The sequence below is a fragment of the Quercus lobata genome, chromosome 4, assembly GCF_001633185.2.
Source record: "Quercus lobata isolate SW786 chromosome 4, ValleyOak3.0 Primary Assembly, whole genome shotgun sequence".
Classification (NCBI taxonomy): Eukaryota; Viridiplantae; Streptophyta; class Magnoliopsida; order Fagales; family Fagaceae; genus Quercus; species Quercus lobata.
This window is the reverse complement of record NC_044907.1, coordinates 66,344,015-66,367,227: the sequence shown is the minus strand read 5'-3', so window position 1 is coordinate 66,367,227 and position 23,213 is coordinate 66,344,015. Positions and strand designations below refer to the sequence as shown.

Genomic DNA, 23,213 nt, shown 5'->3' with positions numbered 1-23,213 from the left:
TAATAAAGTATAAACAAGCATAAAAAAAAAATGCGTTTAGCAAACTTTCAAATAAAAGCATTTTAATCTTAATTAAAATCATTTTTAATATAATTTTTTTATAAATTGCAAATCTAAACTTATATTTACTTGATCCCATCATCCTTACATAATAAATTAGAATAGTTAAAATGATTTGTATTGGGTAATCGTTGTTAATCAAATATTGTTAGGTGCTTAGCTTCTTTCCTACCCATCATATAGACCTCGTAACTATTTTAATGGATTGTATGTATTCTATTACTACTTGATTTAATATAGGAGATCTCGCACGATGTTAATCCCAAGTTAGTAATAAAATAAATTTAAATGTTTTTTTTTTTTTTTTTGATACCAAAGAAACATTCATTAAACAAAAGGAAAGAGTACATAAGTCCAGCTGGTTAACAAGGAAAGAACAAAAAAACAACCAAAGCAATAGTCCAAAAAGCCACCTGGATCATAAAGAGGTGGGGTTTAGCCTACATAGGTGGACAGGAAAACAGGTAGTAATGCAGGCTAAGGCTTAGTTTGGATTGGGCCGAAAACCCGGCCCGTTTGCGTCTGCGTTTGGGTTTTGTTTTGTTTTGTTTTTTTGTTTTTTTGTTTTTTTTGTTTTTTTTTTTTTTTTCACGCGTTTTTTAGACTTGTGGCTACTGTTCATGTACTGTTTAATGAACAATAGCCGCAAAGTTTGACTTTTCTAACTTTTTTTCAGCTAATCAGTACACATCGTGTACTGTTTACGGACCCACAAATTTCATTTTTCAGCAACTTTTTCATTAAAAATGAGTCCTGTGGTACTATTCACACATTTAAAAATTATTTTGCTACAGTGTTTTTTAGTTTTCAGTTTCAGTTTTCAGCTGTATCCAAACGGATCCTTAGAATATTCTAAGTCCATGTAGAGATTTTTCTCTTAATTTTATAATAATTAAAAATATGTGCTATAAATTTTGTGCATATTCACTCATTTGTTTAGTATCTAGCAACATAAAATAAAATATATAAAAAATAAAATAAAAAATATGAACTAACACAGCAGATTCTAGAAGAAGCCAACCTTTCTCCACAGCTCAATTATCACACATTGAAAAAAAAAAAAAAAAAAAAAAAAAAAAAAAAAGAAGTAGAAAAAGAAAAAAGAAGCAACAAGCACCAGAGAAACCAAATAGCACAAATCAACATCATTAATAGCACGCACTCTTTCTTTATATATGCCAATGGTGTTTGATGGTTAACAACACCACTTTTAAAAAGATGAAAAAGGAAAAGACCAATGAGATTTCAATGCCCAAGTCCCATAATAGACCCCTAATGACAATGTTTCCAACTATAGTGTCTGAAATTTACAGGGTCTTTTGCCAAAATCTACAAATTTTCCTTAACGCGGTTTAGCTTCACTGTGAAGTTGTTGGAAAACAAGGTTTTGCATCTTATATAAAATATTTAGTGAAAAATAAATTGATATTTAGCTCTAATGGACTTTGGATTTTGAGATTATCTATCAACTCTTGACAAATCCAAAATTGTCATTAATTATATTTAGGCTAAAATGCAAATCACACTTTCTAAGTTTGACTGAAATATTTTCAGTCCTGTAACTTTACTTTACTCAATTGAGTATTCTAAGTTTAAAATTTATTTAATTCAAGTCTTTAGTCCAATTTTGTTAAAAAATTGCCATTAATAAAAAATATTTTTTTCACATAAAAAAAAAATCTATAAAATTGATAAAAATATTTTATAAATTTTTAAGTGATAATATTTTTCAAAAAATATTTTTTCATTAGTTAATTGAAAAATTAAATTTTCAATGAAATTGGACAAAATCCCTGAATTAAATACATCTTAAACTTAGAGTACTAAATTGAAATAAAGTAAAGTTAGATAAGTGAAATGAATTTTAATCAAATTTAGAGGGTACACTTTGCATTTTAAACCTTGGTCTTTGCCCTCTCCCCCCACCTCACAAGAACTTTGTACTTTTAGAGTGACCATCACACCAAGGAAATGAATTTTAATCAAATTTATAGGGTACACTTTGCATTTTAAACCTTGGTCTTTGCCCTCTCCCCCCACCTCACAAGAACTTTGTACTTTTAGAGTAACCATCACACCAAGGAAAATATCTGATGTGTACATATGCTGAAATTTTGAAGATTTTAAGGTCAATTTGAAATTTTCGGAAGCCCAAATTAAGAAAAAAAAAAAAAAAATACAATATTTGCACTTTGGTGCACATTTTGAAGAGTAAGTTTGGACTTTGAAGTTAGTCTTTCTTTGAGCAACGCACACTTCCACTCTAATTAAGCTTTATTAATAAAGTCATATTTCAAGACTTTATTATCTAACCAATTAACCTATGGCGTAGGTGAAATTCTAAAACTAAACTGGCCAATCTAATCTACTCGAGAGAGAGAGCTTCAGCCTATGCAAAGCCCACAATCTCTTGCAAATTTTTGTGGGTGCTTTCTATTCAAGCAAGTAAGTTGGTACTGATGATTAAAAAAAAAAAAAAAAAAAGAGTGAGTATGGTGCTACTATGCACTTGTTTTCACTGTTCACCTAATTTCACTTTCTTTTTTCTCTTTAAGGAAATGAGTTTTCGTAGTTTTTGTTTTCTTTTCATAGAATATAAAAAATTAATTTTGAAACCTAAAAAAAGAAAAGAAAAAAAAAATGAAATCACACACACCTTAAATGAAAAGTTTTTATTTTTTTGACGAGATATTTTAATGACAATGGCTTCACATATTGTCAGCATTTAATTTTTAAACTATTAACTTTCTTTTTTTTTTTTCTTTTTTCTTTTTTCCGATAATTTGATAGTTAATTGAACAATTAAGTATTAATTATCCTCACTTGTGTCAATTCATGATCATTGCATTATAATTCAATCAAGATTCAACTATAATCAAGCTCTAAATATGACTTTGAAATAAAATATTTCCTTGCCATTGTGTGCTCTGATTTCGTTTGACATTATTTGTTATTTGAATTTAGATTTCATTTTGTTTCCTTTTGCTTCATGATGTGATTTCATGTTTCCTTGTGTGCGTTTTATTTGTTTCAAATAAATGTATGATTAGGATAGGACTCCCTTAATAATTGCCTTATTTAAAATGGTATGATAAGACAAATGGATGCCAACCCACTCGGTTGGGCAAGTTTGGGCACAAAAATCATAATACCTTCCGAAGCTTGTATACTAACTCCAAACTGATAGTTTGGTTCATTAGACCTTTTTATAGAGGTCAATGTTCGTCTTTAGATGTAAAACAGATGGTGACTACCAATTCTTCTCCTTGGCCCACTCGAATGATGTCATATGCTCGAGCAACCATGTCTTAGAACGGACCGCCCACAAGTACAATTTAATTTTTCAAGACAATTATATACTCCCTCCGTCCCACTTTGTTTGTCCTGTTTGAAAAGTCAAACATTTTAAGGGAACATCATTTATTATTTTGTCTACTTTTAAAAAATGTATAAGTTTCCAAAACTACCCTTAAATAAATTTATCAAAAAATTGAATTAGTAAATTAATAAGGGTATAATAGGAATATTAGTAAATTAATAACTTTTATTTTTAGAAATAGGACAATATTTTGGGACATCCCAAAATGGAATAGAGGACAAACAAAGTGGGACGGAGGGAGTATTAGTTTTAGTTCCTAGTATTTGATAAGATATATTATTTTTATTTTTATTATAATTCAAGGTTATTTATGTTATTAAATAAATTGAATTTCTTACATCAATTAGAACATAGAACAATAAGACAATATCAAAATAATTAATGTGGTCGACCAACTTCAAACTCACATCCACAAATATAGCACTAACCAAAATCCACTATCAACTTTATCCTTTATCGTTTCTTAAAAAAAAACCTTTATCCTTTATCCTTTATCCTTTATTTATTGGATGTGAAATTTTTTTTTTTTGGGAGAATTTTTTTAGTAGACTATAAAAGTTAGCGGACTATCCAGCTATTAGCTGGTAATGTAGACAAGGATATATGGTCTCCGTAGTTTCTTGAAAATGACCATATCCGCACACTACATTCACATATGAATACTCCAACTGGGAAACCTCACACATCACTGTAGCCACGTATCTCCCTTGTTTGCATTGCTTTTGCTTTTGCTTTTATCTATAAATAATTACAATACGAATTGATGGAGCGAAATTAAACCAATAATGAATGAGAAATGAAATTTCAAAATTTTATTTTTTACCTTTAGAAATTATTAAACCAATAATATATGAGAAACGGACCATTTTTATTTTTGCTTTTAGAAATAATTAAACGAAGAATGAATGAGAAATGGACTACTTTTTTTCCCCATTTTAGAAATGGGCTAGTTAAATTAGTATTCAATAAGATGTTTTTCATTTGGAAAGTGAAAGTGCTCTCTATAGGAAAATGAAAATGGAAATACAAATTGTAGTGGAAAGTGAAAAGTTCTCTCTCTCTCTCTCTTTGGAATAAAAAATCCTCTGACCCATGAGTTCCTTGTTGTTTGAGGAAAACTATTAGCCTAAATGCATACTCCCCCCTCTCATATGAATGGTGGGTCCAACCATGAATTTAATTAGTAGAACTCACCATTCATATAAGAAAAGGGAGTACGCATTTATAGTTGTTAGGACATATGTGATTCACTTGTTAGGAATATATGTCACTATTTTATATAATTGGCTAATCATTTGACAAAACGTATTTTACTTGTATTTAGGTAGATCTAGGATGTGTTTAATACTTTAAAAAACTGTGTTTCAAGATCAAGTGTTAAAGCCATAAAAGTCTGTACAAAATTCAAGCTGAAAAGTGCAAGTTCATTAAAACTCGATAGCTAGTTATCTATCGATCTTGAAGAGCTGTTCTAACCCCGTGGCTCAACAGCAGCTCGACAGACAGGCACCTGTTGAGGTTTATGAAAAACAGAATTTCAGTTCTGTTTTGACTCTAATCCGTGATTAAGTATTTGGGCCTTCTTTTCTTATAACCCTAGACATATAAAAAGATTATTTTAAAGGCCGTCAAAGGTGACACAAGTTGCACAAGTGTTGAGTAAAGTTTGTTCAAGCAAATTGTGACCGGAGACAAAATTTTCCCTAGTTCATCATTCTTGTGAAGAAGTTGCTGTATTTGTTTACCGTAGAGTTTTGTAACCAAGCATCTTCTTGATCTTCATCGTTGGGATGAACTGAAGAACTTTGAAGCCAACAACCTTCTCTAGTTGGTAATTGAAGTCGTGTATTAGGATTCGTGCAATTGGTTAGTCACATACTGAGAGCCGTGCATTACAAGGAGAGATTGTCACTATAAAACAAGTCCAATTGGGTATTGGGGTAAATGTTCAACTGTAAATTGGTATAAGATGCTGAGATTCCTTTACTTGTAATCGTTTGTTGTGATAGTAGTGGATTCTCGGGAGTGGTGACCTTAAAATTACCTGGTGGGGTTTTTGCCTTATTGGTTTTCCCCATTCGTAAACAAATTACCGTGTCAATTTATTTTCTGCTGCACTTAATTTAATTGGTGATTTGTTTGTGCTACCATGCGTTTGCATGTTAATTTGATTAATTAATAAATTTAGCTAATTAATCAATTAATTCATCACAATGGGTCAATTCGTTTTTGGCCTATCAATAGTATTTCGAGAATACATAATAATTTCCCATTATTTGCATTGTAAACTATAGTTATTTAATAGAGAGAGAGAGAGAGAGAGAGAGAGAGAGGGGGGGGGGGAAACAATATGACAATTTGTAATTGGTATAACGTAAAGTAAAATACTAATGGGTTTCGGTTAGCTTAACTATTAAAATTCCTAGTCATTTAATAAAAGATCTGGATTTTGAATCCACTTACACAAAAAACTTATTGGTGTTTTAACCCAATAATAAAGAGCAATCATTATAAAATAAACATCATAAATTGAAATTCTATGATATTATATATATATATATGTGTGTGTGTGTGTGTGTGAGACAGAGAGAGAAAAATACTAAAAATGGAATGGAAGATTTTCATACATTAATAAGATTAAGTGTGATTTTATTCACAACTTCCCATTTAATACTACATTAATTATGCACTCATAATTTGGTATACGGAAATCTAAAGGAAGAGTGCTCATAATTTCATATTCATGAATTGAATATTAGTTTTTTTTTTTTAATGATGTTATGTTTATAACAAATTTTACTAAATCTTATAAGTTGATGTATTAATTTTTAAATAATAAATAAAAAAGTAATTTTGAAGTTTATATGTTGTATTGTTTAGTTTGATACTAATCACAATTATTGTTACATTGTTTTATCACATCTAATATAAAAGTGATAATAATTTTTGAATATACATGTAGTCAGTAATGATAACACGTAATATTGATAGTGATTACGAAAAAAGATGTTCCCTGCCTTTACGTAAGCTATGGTCCTCCTGACTTCCAATAGCCCTGACTAATCTTCCGAAGAGGCCTATAAATAGCAGTATATAGTACACTCTCCTCCACCTTCAATTTCTGTTCTCTCCCACAAGGTGATTGGCTTTTGGTCCATCCCCACATACAAACAAAAACCATGAAGGTATTTGATATACACTACTCTCTCCACATACAATAATTGCAATTGAATAGATATAATATACATATATATGCTAGGAAAGCACTAGTGAATAGTGATAAACTCAACTTTCTATTACAAAATATATGAAAGTGTACGATACAATTTAAAGGCGCCTCATTTGTGATTATAATTATTTTGTTTCTTCAGAAAACTGCGGTCATCCAGGTTTCCATGGATGGGCAGAGGAATGAAGGTGAGAAGGCCCGCAGAAAAGCCATGAAGATTGCAGTTGGCCTTTCAGGTAACAAAGTGACGTTTATATACAATAATACTAATTTTAACAACACTAAAAACACTACTCTTTAACCTACTAATTATAGTTGTACTAGTACTTAAAAATTGTTTTCCATTTGTTGTTGTATGTGACATTTTCAGGGGTGGAATCATTAGCTTTGAAAGGGCAAAACAGGGACGAAATAGAGGTAAAAGGAGATAGTATTGATACTGTTAAACTTGTAACGTTGCTAAGGAAGAAAGTAGGGCATGCAAGCATAGTAAGCGTTGCAGAAGACAAGAAAGAAGAGAAAGAAGAAGAGAAAAAAGATGAGAAGAAAGATGAACCGAAGATACAGTGGCCTCATGGACCCCCCTACGTATTCTATGAGATTAGAGACCCCTGTTATGACACAAATGTTTGCTCCATCATGTAATTTTGTATCAACCGGTGGAAATAACCACAAAGAGCGAGACAGTTTGAACCGTTAAAATATACATCTTCTCCGGGTCTTCATGATAAATTTCCATTTAGATAAGATTAAATTTCTTTTAAGTACGTACCCAAAAAACAAAATAAATAAATAAATCCTCAATGCTTCTTGAGCTGATGGAGATGTATTCTAGTATTAAATCAGAGCTTGGTTTCAATATAAATCGTGGGTGTGCGTTAGTTTTCCGTCCCAATAGAGAACAACTTGAAATTTATTTTTAGTTGTTTCCCATTTGACAAGAAGGAAAATTTGGATAGTGTTTGCAATGAATATTGGGAGAATGCATTCCAACAAAATAGATTTTACAAAATGTATCATGCTTGAATATATTTTCCTTAAATTTTGAATTTTGAATTATATATGCTGAAAATTTTATTAAAAACTAATTACAATGAATGGAATTGTGTTTGATTTGAAGAAGTGTAAAATGCATTTTCTGTAGAAATGTTAATTTGACACCTGCACAAACGAATTCAAAAATAAATCATTTTGAAAATTTTCATTATTAAAAGAACAAGTTACATTAATGTATTTTTTAATTAGGTAGTTTTTTACATAAACAAACTTTTTAATTCATATATATATAGAGAGAGAGAGAGAGGACAAAGTTTGGCTACATATTTAGCTATAGCATTAGGTTACAAGACTGCAACTTTTTAATATTTTGAAAATCTAATCGTTAAATCATATATTACCTGTACATGTCAAATTTTGTGTCAATTGGATGTTATTTATTATATGATCTATAAACTTTTTTTTTTTTTTTTTTTGCATAATTTTAGACTACAAAAACTTATAATTTAAACAATCGATTGATGACATACATATTGATCTTTGATTTGTTAAAATTTTTTCAAGCATGGAAGATATAAGAAAATAATGTAATTTAATTGTAAATTTGTCAAAATGCACATCAAACAAAAAGTTATTTAGTGAAATTGTAGTTTTATGCTATGTACAACCAAGTTTGTAACAAAACTTTTTCCTTCAAAATATTATATTAACAATTTCTACACAAATTTTTTCTTTCCACAATTTGTTTTACTCTCCCCTTTATTTCACGTTTGATTCCCCCCTCCCAATTAATTCCAACCAGTCATTCAACCCAATCCTCATTCCACTGTTTCTCTACTTTATTTCCTAACTAGAATCCCAGTCCCCACTCCCCTTTTTCTCTCAAAAACTTTCATTCATCACCACAATCCCCACGCCCACCAATTCTGCCATTCTAGCTAGGTCTTCATTCTTCGAGCTCTTCCTGCTTGATTCGTTGAAGAAGTGAAGCCGCGCTCATCGGCAGCCATGCACTCATCTTTCTCAAACTAATTTTCCTTACCTTTTTCATGCAAAAATCTTATCAATACTCTGAGCATTGGTTTAGACGTGCAAGATTTATTATTTTTTACTTTTGCAAAAATCCCAATATCCCCCAACCAAACACCTCAATTTCTTTTTTCAAATTACATTTGAGTTCTAGAAATTTTGAGTGACTTGTTATTGGAATGTGTGCTGTTACATATTGCTCGTAATAAAACTAACAAAGAAGAATCCTAGTGTCTAGATAGTTTGGCTCGCTCATTTTGGCCATGTGTGGGTGTACCCATTTTGACGTCGTTTTAGGTAACCAGAGCTCTGCACAAACATAAAATTAGACCAACTCATATAATTCCACGGATAATGGTTTCTTTCTTGACTTCTACCAAAATGACGGAAAGAGTTCTTCATTTGAAGGCTTCAAAGTATACCATACAAATTAATAATTAAAAGAATAAAGTTTTGTGACAATGACAAATGTCATCTTCCTTGTTAGTGAATATGTTTGGAACTAAAATTTTTTCTAATTAAAATATTTAATATGGCACCTCCCCCAACATTGTGGTGAGTGTTAAAGCTAGAAATTTCTCAAGGTTGGCCAAGCTTATATATTGACATAAAACATTTGAGCTAGTACTGATTTAATAGGCTGTCTAGGCAATTCTCATTCTAACTTGAAAATATAGGCAGTGACATTAATATTTCATTCACAAAATTTTAATAAATAACTATTTCACATTTCGTGATATTTATTATTTGTTTGTTTTTTTTTTTTTTTTTTGAAGTATTAGAAATAAAGCTTGTGAAAGATTTGCCAACACGATGTTTGTGATAATATTAATTATTTAGTTCTTTTTCTTTTCTTTTTTGTGTGTAATGATTTATTATTTTTCATAAAAAATAAGTAATAAAATTTAAAAACAATTATATAATAAACTCCATAATTTGATATCATTTTCAAAGTAAACTCTAAATCTAAAGTAAATTTACAAATGGTTTCAATATTTTCGACTATAGTGTCTAATTGTATGACATAACCAGTTGATTTGCATCTTGGCTTTTGCCAAAATCTACATTTCTTCCTTAACGTGGTTTAGCTTCATCATAGAGCTCCAATCCTCGGTATGGCTTATATCTGAGGAGTAAATTGAAGGAAATATGAAAATAGTTTAGAGAAGTGGAAGCAAAAGAAGAGAGAGCAGAGTCAGATCTGTTGGCTATATATATAAATGCTACAAGCTTTAGGGTTAGGTGTGGATAGACTTTATACTAAACTGAATCACTTGAGTTAATACATAATAAATCACAATATATCTTTCGTGTACTCCACTGGCATGGCCAGGGAGCTATTATATCATGGCCACCCCAAATTGTATATAAAAACAAGAAAAAATTGTGTATTAATATAAAATATAAAATTTAAGGATTTGGCCCGACATAATTCGTGGCCCCCTAATGAAATATATACATATGGCACTTTAGACATATACTTCGACTCCTCATCAGGCCTAACGCACACCATCAAATACATGAGACACCCAACTACATGCACATATGGCACTTTAGACATATACTCTGACTCCTCATCTAAACTTGAACACAACTGTGAGGGCAATTTAAAATGGCAAAAAGCAGTGTACTAACAGGTTTTGCATCAAGCATACTAAACTTCTCTAACACCTTCTTAAGATATCCCTTTTGAGATAACCATAATTTACCAGCCTCTCTATCACGGTGAATTTCTATCCCAAGGATCTTCTTGGCAGCTCCAAGATCCTTCATGTCAAATTCACTACTCAACAAAGACTTCAACTTCACAATATCTTACTTACTCTTTGCACCTACTAACATATCATCAACATATAGAGCAAGAAATATATAGGAGACATCAACAAATATTCTAAAATAAACACAACAGTCATACTCACAGCGCATGTTCCCACGAGTGACCACAAATGAATCAAACCTTTTATACCATTGCCTAGGAGACTGCTTCAATCCATATAATGATCTCTTCAACAGACAAACATAATCTTCCTTGCTAGGTTCTTTGAAGCCTTCGGGCTATTGCATGTAAATTTCTTCTTCTAAATCTCCATGGAGGAATGCGGTCTTCACATCTAGCTGCTCTAACTCTATGTCATGCATTGACACAAATCCTAGGATTACTCAAATTGAGGCGTGTTTCACAACTAGTGAAAATATCTCATTATAATCAATTCCTTCTCTCTATGAGTAACCCTTAGCCACTAACTATGCCTTGAATTTTTCACCTTCCTTTTTTGAAAATGCTTCTTTCTTGCGGAATATCCACTTGCAACCAATAGCCTTCTTTCCCTTGGACAATTCTACTAATTCCCAAGTCCTATTTTTCTGTAGTGACTTCATCTCTTCTAACATTGCTACAAGTAATTTATCATTGTCTTTCCTATTTGTAGCCTCCTTGAAAGTGAATGGCTCTCCACCGCTGGTTACGAGAGCAAAACTAACCATGTCTTCAAAGCCATATCTCAATGGTGCTTTGTGAACCCGCTTCTCTCTAAGGCTTTTCTTGTTGTTACTGTGGATCAATCTCAACATCACCCTTATCACTGGGTGAACTATTCTCATCAAACTCCACCTTAACAATTAATTTTTCCTGTGGTATATCATCACATGTCTCTGCTTCATTCTATTTCAACATTGAAAGCTCGAAAATGTGTTAAAAACACAAGAGCTATTTAGACCCCCAATTGAAAATTATGGCAAGATTTCTTTTACTCTAACTTATCTAAATGCTGAAACAAGAGTAAATGAAGTGCAATCAATCAATACTACTCTAGTGCATAAACATGAACAACAAATAATAAAAGTAAAGCACAAGATTAAAGGAAGAGAGATGCAAACACAAGATAACACGGTGATGTGTTATCGAAGAGGAAACTGAAGAACTCGATGAAAAACCTCTCTGCCACCCTCCAAGCGATAAATCGATCCACTAGACAATAAGTTAGGATACAGCAAGAGACCCTCCAAGCTTAATCTATCCAATGCACCTAAGCCCTCCAAGCTCCTACTCCAACAAGACTTCTCAGAACCGTATTTTGTTTAGCTTTCCGAATCCTGTAATACGCCTAATTGCATCTGCCAAGCCTTACCGACTTCTTTTGAAAAATCCCAAAAGCTTCCCAAGCTCCAAAACACTCTCTACAGCACTCTGAAAAGATGTAGGTTGTGTTTGGGTACAAATATTCTCTCAAGGTATGGAAATGGAGAGGTAGGAGTTGAGGAAAATCCACAAGCAATTGTGTAGAGATATGTGGGTATAATAATCTCTAACTCTCAAGATTTGTGGCTTGGGTTTTCTCTTAGAAGCACTCCTTAACATTTGTGGATAATGTGGGTATATATAGTGTGGGTATAGAAAGTGTGTATCAGATAGGACAATCTGGCAAAACAAAATGTTTTGCGAGTGTCTCGCAGGAAGGTCTTACCTGCGAGCTACTCATGAAACACAGTTGTCTCCATCCTATCCTGACTCTTCGCATTCTAGTCATGTGCAGGGCACATACATCATTTCACGAGATGCTTAGTTGCGAGCTACCCGCGAAATCTCTTCAGTCTTCAATTTGCTTGAGTCTTCACACACTTTCTCTCTCTCTCTCTCTCTCTCTCTCTCACAACCCTTACAATTAAATCCCACAATAAAAACAGGGTACAAAAGATTGAATAAAATTACAATCAAATTTAGCACGGAATTAAAGCCAACAAAATAGATAGTTGTAAATTATAACTTTACAATCTCCCCCTTTGGCTATTCCGTGACAAAACCCCTAAAACAGACTCCAAACTTAAACGTGAGTTTGGGAATAGTGGCAAAACTCACTCACACCTAATCTAGAAGCTGTGAAGCACTTGCACGTATATACCTGTAACCTAAAACACTCGCACACAAACAAAACTTTCATTAAGCTTATGACAAGTTGAATACATGGTACGTACATGAGCAAGTAAAGTGCGATAAAGTTTGTAAACACTATAAAACATATAAGCATATCTTGATTAAACAAGGTCAATCATTAAATAATGACTTCAATGAACATTTAGCAAGTAAATGCTCATCCAGATATGCAATGCAATGAAGACCAATCACAATGATCAATTGCATGTCCAACACACAACCAATGTAAAATACACAAAGTATATGCATTTAGGATACAAGATCCTACTAGGGTACAAGTGTGAGGTACTTAAGATATAATATCAACATCTAAAAGTACTTAAAAAAAATGCTACAAAGCATTGAGATAAACACAAATACTGAATATAAAACTAAAGTTAAGAACAATGTACTAAAGCTTTAAACGAAAGCAGTAAAAACAACTATCCAAGAGTTATAAACACTAAAATTGTTTAAATCAAAATATACATAATGCTAAACCACTTGTAATGAACCAATGTATCTAAGATCTAAGCTATGCTCCCCCAAAGCTGTGCAAGCTCTCCCTCAAAAGTTTCTCCCCTTTTTTGACCGGAATGGCCAAAGAGGCTAGAACTGATCAGACTCTAAATTTGATCCTTGGTCCATGGATAAATCATTGATTAGTGAGGATAAAGCTATGATCTAACCCTGGATATAAGTAAACTGGTCCGTAGTGTACTGCACATGGGATTCAAGCATGGCAAATGTATGGTCCACTCTAGATAGGAGGCGATCAAGTTTGTCTGGTCCTCATGCTGGTGCTGTCTGGTCCACTCTAGATGTATGTCTTCAACATGATCCCTTGGTATTGAAGACACACCTATTCTGGAGCCTTTGATGTGGGCTGTACTCTAAGTCATTGTATGTGCACCAATGGGATAGTCTCCTTGAACCACAGTGAGACCACTCAGATTTTTGAGCCTTGACTTTGCAATGAGGCCCATTATGAGTGAGGGGAATGGCATGACTGTTCTAGAGTATTGCTTCTCAATGCTCTTTTTCAAAAGGTGAAATATGTGTCCACATATATCAATCTCCTTGTGAGTAAAGAGATCGTACAAAAAGATTGTCCTTGGAGCGGACAATGTTGTCAGATTGGTGACCAAATATAAGTTGTGGATCATCACATAAGCAAGAGTCCTCATCTCCGAACTGAATGGAATTGTGTTCAAGGAGGTCTTCTTAAGTGTACCACCAAGAGTCAACACCATCTCCTCAATAGAGTCTAAGCGATCCTCATATTGGACTGTGATTGGCTGTAAGGGAGGACGAATCTCTAAAAATTCTTGTATGCTTTCCCTTGTAATCACAAACTTTTTGTGTCTCACCCAACAATCCATATGATCCCCTTCCACACTAGCATCTGAGAAAAATTCCTTTATGATCTCCGAGTATACAACTCCAACTAGATTCAGGAGCTTTGTCCACGTCTTTTCCCTGAACACTGCAAGTATGCAAGTGTCCTCAAGGGTATCCAACTTGACAATCCTTTCCATGATAATCGTGGCTCTTTTGTAGCGATCATTGTATTTCAAATCTACCTCAACAAACTTAAAATTATCAGAATCCGTGCGAGCACATTTTGAGGTTGGTCTCTTAGGAGCTGAATGTTTGGTAGGAGACATTTGCACATGAAAATAGAAAACAAAGAAACAGGTGCAAAAACACAAAAATAGAACACAAACATGATTAGCTTCATGTTAGTCCAAAAAAAAAAAAAAACAACTTAAAACAAAGCATAACAAACTCAAAATAACATGCTATAAGTGTTAAAACATGTAAACAAAAGCCTAATGCAGGAAATAAGTGACTATGCATGTGTGTGCATGTGCTGTGCATGTGTGTGCAACAGGTGATGCATGGGGTGTGCCTAGTGGGTGCCTAGGTGGTGCATGCTAAGGTATTGTGAGGCACAAAATGGGAAAGTGTGTAAAACACACACTCATTGATCAAAATATCTGAAACATGTTCAATCAAAAGTAGACCCACACAATGGAACTCATTTGAGTCCAAAACACCACAAGAATGTCACATGAACATTCTGTCAAACACATAACATGCAACAGTGAACTACACCAATGAACAATGCATAAACATAAGTGAGAATGCCTCAATACATGTTTAGAATGCCACATGAGGCTAACACAGATCAAATGGGACTCAACCCAATCAAAGATTTGAAAAAAATTTCAAAAACACATGGCATGTTACAATCAACAACATTCATAGAAGCATACAAAACATTATCCATGACAATAAACATAAGGGGTCAAGGATCACACTTAGGTAATGAAACCAAAACGAGTGTACCCGCTCTAATACTAATTGAAAGCTAAAAAATGTGTTAAAAACACAAGAGCTATTTAGACCCCCAATTAAAAATCATGACTAGATTTCTTTTACTCTAACTTATCTAAGTGCGGAAATAAGAGTAAATGAAGTGTAGTCAATCAATACTACTCTAGTGCATAAACATGAACAACAAACAATAAAAATAAAACACAAGAGTAAGGAAAGAGAAATGGAAATACAAGATAACACATCGATGTGTTATCGAAGAGGAAACCAAAGAACTTGGTGAAAAACCTCTCCAAGCGATAAATCGATACATTAGACAATAAGTTGGGATACACAAATAGTAAGAAACCCTCCAAGCCTAATCTACCCAATGCACCTAAACCCTCCAAGCTCCTACTCCAACAAGGCTTCTCAGAACCGTGTCTTGTCTAGCTTTTTGGATCTTGCAATACGCCCGATTGCATTTGCCAATCCTCACCAGCTTCTTTTGGCAAATCTCCAAAACTTCCTAAGCTCCAAAACACCCTTTACACTCTGAAAAGGTGTGGGTTGTGTTTGGGTACAAATCTCCTCTCAAGGCATGGAAATGGAGAGGTAGGAATTGAGGAAAATCTACAAGCAATTGTGTAGAAATATGTAGGTATAACAATCTCTAACTCTCAAGATTTATGGCTAGGGTTTTCTCTTAGAAGTACTCCTTAACATTTATGGGTAATGTGGACATATATAGTGTGGGTACAGAAAGTGTGTATCAGATAGGATAATTTGGCAAAACAAAATGTTTCGCGAGTGTCTCGTGGGAAGACCTTACCCGCTAGCTACTCGCAAAACACAGCTATCTCCATCATATCCTGATTCTTAGTATTCCAGTCATGTGCAGGGCACATACATCATTTCGCGAGATGCTTAGTCGTGAGCTACCCTCAAAAACTCTTCAATCTTCAATTTGCTTGAGTCTTCACACACTCTCTCTCTCACACACAACCCTAATAATTAAATCCCACAATAAATACAGGATACAAAAGATTGAATAAAATTACAATCAAATTTGGCACAGAATTAAAGCCAACAAAATATATAGTTGTAAATTACAACTTTACAAACATAAAGGCTTGGATCAAATATGATATCTCTGCTGGTCACTGTTTTCTTTGAAATTAGATTCCAAAGCCTGTAGCCTTTAACAACTTTTTCAAAATAAAAAAATACGCATTTTTCTTGACTTTGAATTCAATTTAGAACGTTCTCCACTTTGCACATGCACATAAGCTGGACAACCAAAGATTTTTAAACTCGAATAATCAATTGATCTACCTGACCAAACCTCTTCTGGAATCTTGAAATTTATGGCTGATGATGGAGATCTATTACTAATGAAGCTTGTTGTGTTAACTGTCTTTGCCCAGAACACCTTAGGCAACCTTGCGTTCAATCTCATGCACCTAGCTCTTTTTGCTAAGGTTCTATTCATTCTCTCTGCAATCTCATTCTGTTGTTTAGTTCCTTTAACTATGAAGTGAGGAGTAATGCCTTCTAATTCACAAAATCTTATGAATTCTTTATCCCTATACTCTAGTCCATTATCTGTTCTAAGGTATTTTATTTTCCTGCTAGTCTGATTCTCAACCTATGCCTTCCACTTTTTAAATATGCCAAACACATCAGACTTATGCTTCATAAAATAGATTCATACCTTTCTAGAGTAATCATTAATGAAACTAATGAAATACTAAGCACCGCTATGAGAAGAAACTGATACTGAACCCCAAACATCTTAATGAATGTAGTCAAGAACACCCTTACTTATATGAGAGCCTATCTTGAAACTGACTCTATGCTGCTTCCCATACACACAATCCTCGCAAAAGTCTAGCTTGCATATCTTCACCCCCTTCAGTAAATTTCTTTTGTGCAACTCTAACATACTATGTTCACCAATATGCCTAAGTCGCATATGCCATAATTTTGTGTCATTAGTACTGGACTCCACCGAAATGATGACTGCAACTCCTACAACTGTGTTTCCAATCAATCTGTAAAGCGTGCTTACTTTCTGTCCCTTCATCACCATCAAAACACCTTTGGTAATCTTCATGATTCCACCCTTTGATGAGTATGAATGGCCCAAATCAAATATGTCTGACATTACTAAAATCTAGAACATGTCTAACATTACTAAGAACTTTCACAACTCCATCAAATATCTTGATCTTCACTATACCAATCCCAATAATAGGGCATGTAGCATCATCACCCATTTGGACTATACCACCGTTGTAAGGCTTATAAGTGTCAAACCGATCTTTCTTTGGAGTCATATGATATGAGCATACTGAATCTAAAACCCAAGATTTCAATAGAACATTATTACCTGATGAAATTGAAAGTTAATTTGCACCAACTTTACTGTCATCTGATGTTTCTTCAGCACACTAGCTAATTCTAGGGACTTCTTTCCATTCTTCTTCTCCTCTAAATGCCCTTTCAACTCTTTACACCAATTCTTATAGTGCCTTTTCTTGTGACAATAAAAGCATTCTACATCTTTCTTCGCATGTGATATAGACTATGATCTGTTCCTATTGGAGTTCTATCCTCTTAACCCGCTTCTATCCTATTGCTTGACTTAAACTTTACAATAAGTCCATCAGCCTGAGAATCATCACCATCTTGCTTCATCTTTAAGTTTGACAAGAAAGCACTAGTCACCTCATCGAGTATTACGGTCTCTTTCCCATACATCAACATAGTCACTAGATGATCAAAAGATGTAAGGAGCGACGCTAATAAGAGTAACACTTTATCTTCGTCCTCATAGTTCACCCCAAAACTTGACAATTGGGTATTCAACATGTTAAACGGGTTGAGATGCTCCAACTGATTTGAACCCTCTTTCATAAGCAAACTGTAAAGTTGCTTCTTCATAGACAACTTGTTCGTCAGATTCTTTCTCATATGAAGACCTTCTAGTTTTTCCCAAACCTCCTTTACGGTCTTTGCTTCTAGGATGTTGCGACTGACCTCATCACCTAGGTTGAGACAAATAGCACTAGCTGCTTTCTCATCCATCTCTACCCATTCTACATCCTTTATCATTACCGATTTCTTCTTCTTCCTAAGCAAGGCCTTATGAACTCCTTGTTGAATTAGGAGATCCTTCATTAGCCTTTGCCAAAGAGAAAAATTTCCTTTACCACAAAACTTCTCTACATCATACTTTGTACTTGACATCTTTACTATATTCAAAGGATCGAATCCTAACCTGGCTCTGATACCACTTGTTGTACATAAATAAGCGGAAATTAAATAACAAGCACACACAAAGAACCCAAAAATTTACATGGTTCGGCAAACTGTCTACCTCCATGATGACGATAGAGAAATTTCACTATAAAAATAAGGAGACACAATAATGCACAAAAACACTCTCAAGAAACCCAAATCCCAATTACACCCTAACACTTCTCACAATAAAACACAAGACTGAATAACCCACAACTTTTTCTCTGACACGGATGCACTTCTCTTCTTATTTTTCTTCTTATATGGCACTAGGTCTTTTTGGAATTACTCTCATCCCTTTAACTTTGCCACATATCATAAAGTGCATGCGCAATATATATATATATATATATATATATGTTACTTTATCAAGTCGGCTCCTGGGACTCCAAATACAACTTGAATTTGGTCAATTACTCTGACTGAATTGGGCTTGGTTGGGCCTTATGGGCTTGTGGAAAAATTCAAGCCACACTTCATGCCACATTAACATAGCTATTAGCTGGTAATGTAGACAAGGATATATGGTCTTCATAGCTTCTTGAAAATGACCATGTCAGCATTGTTAAAAATAAAGTCTGATTGAAATGTGTAAACTTTGGGCAATGAAAATGTTACTTGAGATGTGTAAAGGGTGAAATGTATAAAGCCTATAGGGGAGATGTATATCCATAAGTGTACTCATTATTACAACCTTATTTCATAAACTCTACAAGCATTCTAAGGTCTTATATATATGTGGGATTACTTTACTGTTATTGTACATATCTAAGAGAGATCAAAATAATTGTGGATGACCATTTGAATATAAGAGTTTATCAATATATATTTCTTGTTTCTTTACTTTGTTTTATATATTTCTATTATTTTACAACACTATTCACATATATATTCTAGGAAACCTCACACATCATTGTAGCCACGTATCTCCCTTGTTTGCATTGCTTTTGCTTTTATCTATAAATAATTACAATACGAATTGATGGAACAAATTAAACCAATAATGAATGAGAAATGAACTTTTCAAATTTTAGTTTTTTGCCTATAGAAATAATTAAACCAATAATAAATGAGAAATGGACCATTTTCATTTTTTGCTTTTAGAAATAATTAAACCAATAATGAATGAGAAATGGACTACTTTTTTCCCCATTTTAGAAATGGACTAGTTAAATTAGTATTCAGCAAGATGTTTTTCATTTGGAAAGTGAAAGTGCTCTCTATAGGAAAATGAAAATGGAAATACGAATGGTAATGGAAAGTGAAAAGTTCTCTCTCTCTCTCTCTCTCTCTCTCTCTCTCTCTCTCCTCTTCCTACGAGTTCCTTGTTGTTTACATTGTAAACTATAGTTATTTAATAAAGAGGGAGGAAAAAAAATATGACAAGTTATAATTGGTAATAGTGTTGTGAGTTTTGAGTCTCCTTAGTTTGACCGTGTGTGTGGGCTTGGGGAAGGGGGGGGGGGGGGGGGGGGGGTATTAATGGGTTATAGTGTTTTGATTTTCTTTACTGTTGCAGCGTTGCTGTAAGTCAGTAAAGGGTTGTATTGTTTTGATATAAAGTTGAGTTGTATTGTTTTGATATAAAGTTGAGTTATGAGTTGTCTTGTGCACTTTGACTATTTGACTAAATTTGTGACTTGTGAGTGGTTTTTTAATTTTGCTGAATGTGCCTTCTGAATGGTTGTTGGCTATGTGACTTGGTCAATATATTAACACTAATAGGAAAATAAAAATATAAAACATTTAAAGAATTGTAAACTTATAAATTAAAGAATTGTAAAAAAAATCATTTAACAACAATAATTAATATGTTTATTGTATTAGAAAAAAATATATCAAATGAACTTATAATTTATTTTTTTATTATTTTACTAATACTATGGACAAATTTGTAATAAGGAAATCCCGTAGGCCACAAGATTCTTATTGAACCTCCTGGACAAAAATCCTAGAGCCGCGCCTAATTCATGAATTAAGTATTAGTTTTTTTTAATGATAATATGTTTATAACAAATTTTATTAAGTCTTATAAATTGATGTATCAATTTTTAAATAATAAATAAAAAAGTAATTTTGAAGTTTATATGTTGTATTGTTTAGTTTGATACTAACCACAATTATTGTTACATTGTTTTATCACATTTAATATAAAAGTGATAATAATTTTAGAATTTACATATAGTCAGTAATGATAACACGTAACATTGACAGCGATACATGAAAAAAGATGTTCCTTAGCTATGGTCCTCCTGGCTTCCAATTGCCCTCACTAATCTTCCAAAGAGACCTATAAATGGCAGTATATAGTACACTCTCCTCCACCTTCAATTTCTGTTCTCTCCCACGAGGTGATTGGCTTTTGGTCCATCCCCACATACAATCATTTCTAACAAACAAAAACCATGAAGGTATTTGATATATACTACTCTCTCCACATACAATCATTGCAATTGAATAGATATATATGCTAGGAAAGCACTAATGAATAGTGATAAACTCAACTTTCTATTACAAAATATATAATAAAGTACTTGATACAATTTAAAGTTGCTTCATTTGTGCTTATAATTATTTTGTTTCTTCAGCAGACTGTGCTCATCCAGGTTTCCATGGATGGGCAGAGGAATTTTTTTCGCATTACGGAAGGTGAGAAGGCCCGCAAAAAAGCCATGAAGATTGCAGTTAGCCTTTCAGGTAACAAAGCGACGTTTATATATAATATATTACAAATTTTACAGCACTACTCGTTAACCTACTAATTATGGTTGTACTAGTACTTAAAAATTGTTTTCCATTTGTTGGTGTATGTGACATTTTCAGTGGTGGAATCATTAGGTTTAAAAGGGAAGCAGAGGGACCAAATAGAGGTAAAAGGAGATAATATTGACACTGTTAAACTTGCAACGTTGCTAAGGAAGAAAGTAGGGCATGCAAGCATAGTAAGCGTTGCAAAAGAGAAAAAAGATGAGAAGAAAGATGAACCGAAGATACAGTGGCCTCATGGACCCCCCCACCCCCCCTCCCCCCCCTACGCATTCTATGAGATTAGAGACCCCTGTTATGACACAAATGCTTGCTCCATCTTGTAATTTTGTATCAACCGGTGGAAATAACCACAAAGAGGGAGACAGTTTGAACAGCTAAAATATACATCTACTCCGGGTCTTCATGATAAATTTCCATTTAGATAAGATTAAATTTCTTTTAAGTACCCAAAAAACAAAAACGAAAACAAAAAAAGTCCTCAATGCTTCTTGAGCTGATGGAGATGTATTATAGTATTAAATCAGAGCTTGGTTTCAATATAAATCGAGGGATGTATTATGCTTGAATAGATTTTCCTGAAAAATTGCGTTTGGTATTATATATGTTGAAACTTTTATTAAAAAGTACTTATAATGAATGAAATTGTGTTTGATTTGAAGAATTGTAAAATGCATTTTTCGGTACCAATATTAGTTTGACACATGCACTAACGAGTTCAAAAATAAATAATTTTTTAAATTTTCATTAAAAACAATTTACATTATTTTATTTTTTTAATTAGGTAGTTTAATTTGTACTTAAACAAAATTTTTAATTCAATATATTATGTTAGAAATTTCTACACAGTTTTCTTTGTCCACAATTTGTTTTACTCTTCCCTTTATTTCTCTTTTAATTCCCCCCCCCCCCCCCCCAAAAAAAAAAAAAAAAATTATTTCCAACCAGTCATTCAACTCAATCCTCATTCCACTGTTTCTCTCTTTAATTTCCTAACTGGGATATCCCCATTCCCTTTTCTTTTTTTTTTCCTCTCAAAATTTTTCCTAACTATATATTTTCCCCACCACACGTTCATTCATCATCACAACCGCCACGCCAAACAATTCTGCCATTCTTGGTCTTCATTCTTAGAGCTCTTCCAGCTTGATTTGTTGAAGAAGTGAAGTGGCGCTCATCGGTGACCATGCACTCATCTTCCTAACTACTTTTCCTTACCTTTTTCTTACTTCACATCTCTCTCTATCAATACTATGAGCATTTGGTTTAGAACATGCAGGATTTATTATTTATTATTTATTATTTATTATTTATGCAAAAATCCTAATATCCTCCCAACCAAATACCTCAATTTTTTTTTTTTCAAATTACAAATTATCTCTAGAAATTTTAAGTGACCAGTTATTGGAATGTGTGTTGTTACATATAGTTTGTTACCTTCCCCCCCCCCCCCCCCCCCCTTTATTAATAATTAGAATGAGAATTGAAAACACAGCCTATTAAATCAGTACTATCTCTAATGTTTCATGTCAATATATACGCTTGGCCACCCTTGAGAAATTTATAGCTTTAACACTCACCACAATATTGGGGGAGGTGCCATTACATTAGATTGCTCATATTTAATGTTAAATATTTTAATTAAAAAAATATTTAGTTTCGAACATATTCATTAATATAGGAAGATGACATTTCATTGTCATGAAATTTTATCCTTTTAATTATTAATTTGCATGGTGTACTTTGTTGCCTTCAAATGAAGACTTCTTGTTGCCTTTTTCGTAGAAGTCATGAAAGAAACCATTATCCAGGGAATTATATGAGTTGGTCTAATCTTGTGTTTGTGTGGAGCTCTGGTTACCTAAAACGACGTCAAAATGTGGGTACACCCACACATATGGCCAAAATGAGCGAGCCTAGCTATCTAAACACTAGGATTCTTCTTTGTTAGTTAGTTTTTTTGTGTGTGTGTGTGTGTGTGTGTGTGTGTGTGTGTGTGTGTGTGTGTGTGTGTGTGTGTGTGTGTGTGTGTGTGTGTGTGTGTGTGTGTGTGTGTGTGTGTGTGAGATCACTTGAGTTAATACATAATAAATCACAATATATCTTTCGTGCACTCCATTGGCATGGCCAGGGAGCTATTATATTATGGACAAAATTTAGCTACAAGTCTTGCATTCTCTCTATCACTACAAGAAAAAAGACTTAACACAACGAAAAAAGTC

At 33.3% G+C, this 23,213-nt stretch overlaps 2 protein-coding genes across 2 annotated transcripts; both read left to right on the top strand.

Moving 5' to 3' along the window:
- The first annotated feature begins 6,559 nt into the window (after window positions 1-6,559).
- On the top strand, window positions 6,560-7,589 carry LOC115987369 (heavy metal-associated isoprenylated plant protein 47-like). The gene is made up of 3 exons (XM_031110887.1): window positions 6,560-6,624; window positions 6,811-6,904; window positions 7,039-7,589. The coding sequence occupies exons 1-3, from the start codon at window positions 6,619-6,621 to the stop codon at window positions 7,311-7,313; spliced, it is 375 nt and encodes a 124-aa protein (XP_030966747.1). The 5' UTR covers window positions 6,560-6,618; the 3' UTR covers window positions 7,314-7,589.
- Window positions 7,590-20,566: 12,977 nt separating this feature from the next.
- Window positions 20,567-21,317, top strand: LOC115985637 (heavy metal-associated isoprenylated plant protein 46-like). The gene is made up of 3 exons (XM_031108559.1): window positions 20,567-20,636; window positions 20,814-20,922; window positions 21,049-21,317. Exons 1-3 carry the CDS (start codon window positions 20,631-20,633, stop codon window positions 21,315-21,317), a joined length of 384 nt encoding a protein of 127 aa, XP_030964419.1. The 5' UTR covers window positions 20,567-20,630.
- The last annotated feature ends 1,896 nt before the right edge of the window (window positions 21,318-23,213 follow it).

What these genes read in the sequence shown, in the direction of transcription:
- LOC115987369 (XM_031110887.1), top strand. An exon ending in GATTGCAGTTGGCCTTTCAG is followed by an intron (nt 6,905 to 7,038) that starts GTAACAAAGTGA and finishes TGACATTTTCAG; the next exon opens with GGGTGGAATCATTAGCTTTG.
- LOC115985637 (XM_031108559.1), top strand. An exon ending in GATTGCAGTTAGCCTTTCAG is followed by an intron (nt 20,923 to 21,048) that starts GTAACAAAGCGA and finishes TGACATTTTCAG; the next exon opens with TGGTGGAATCATTAGGTTTA.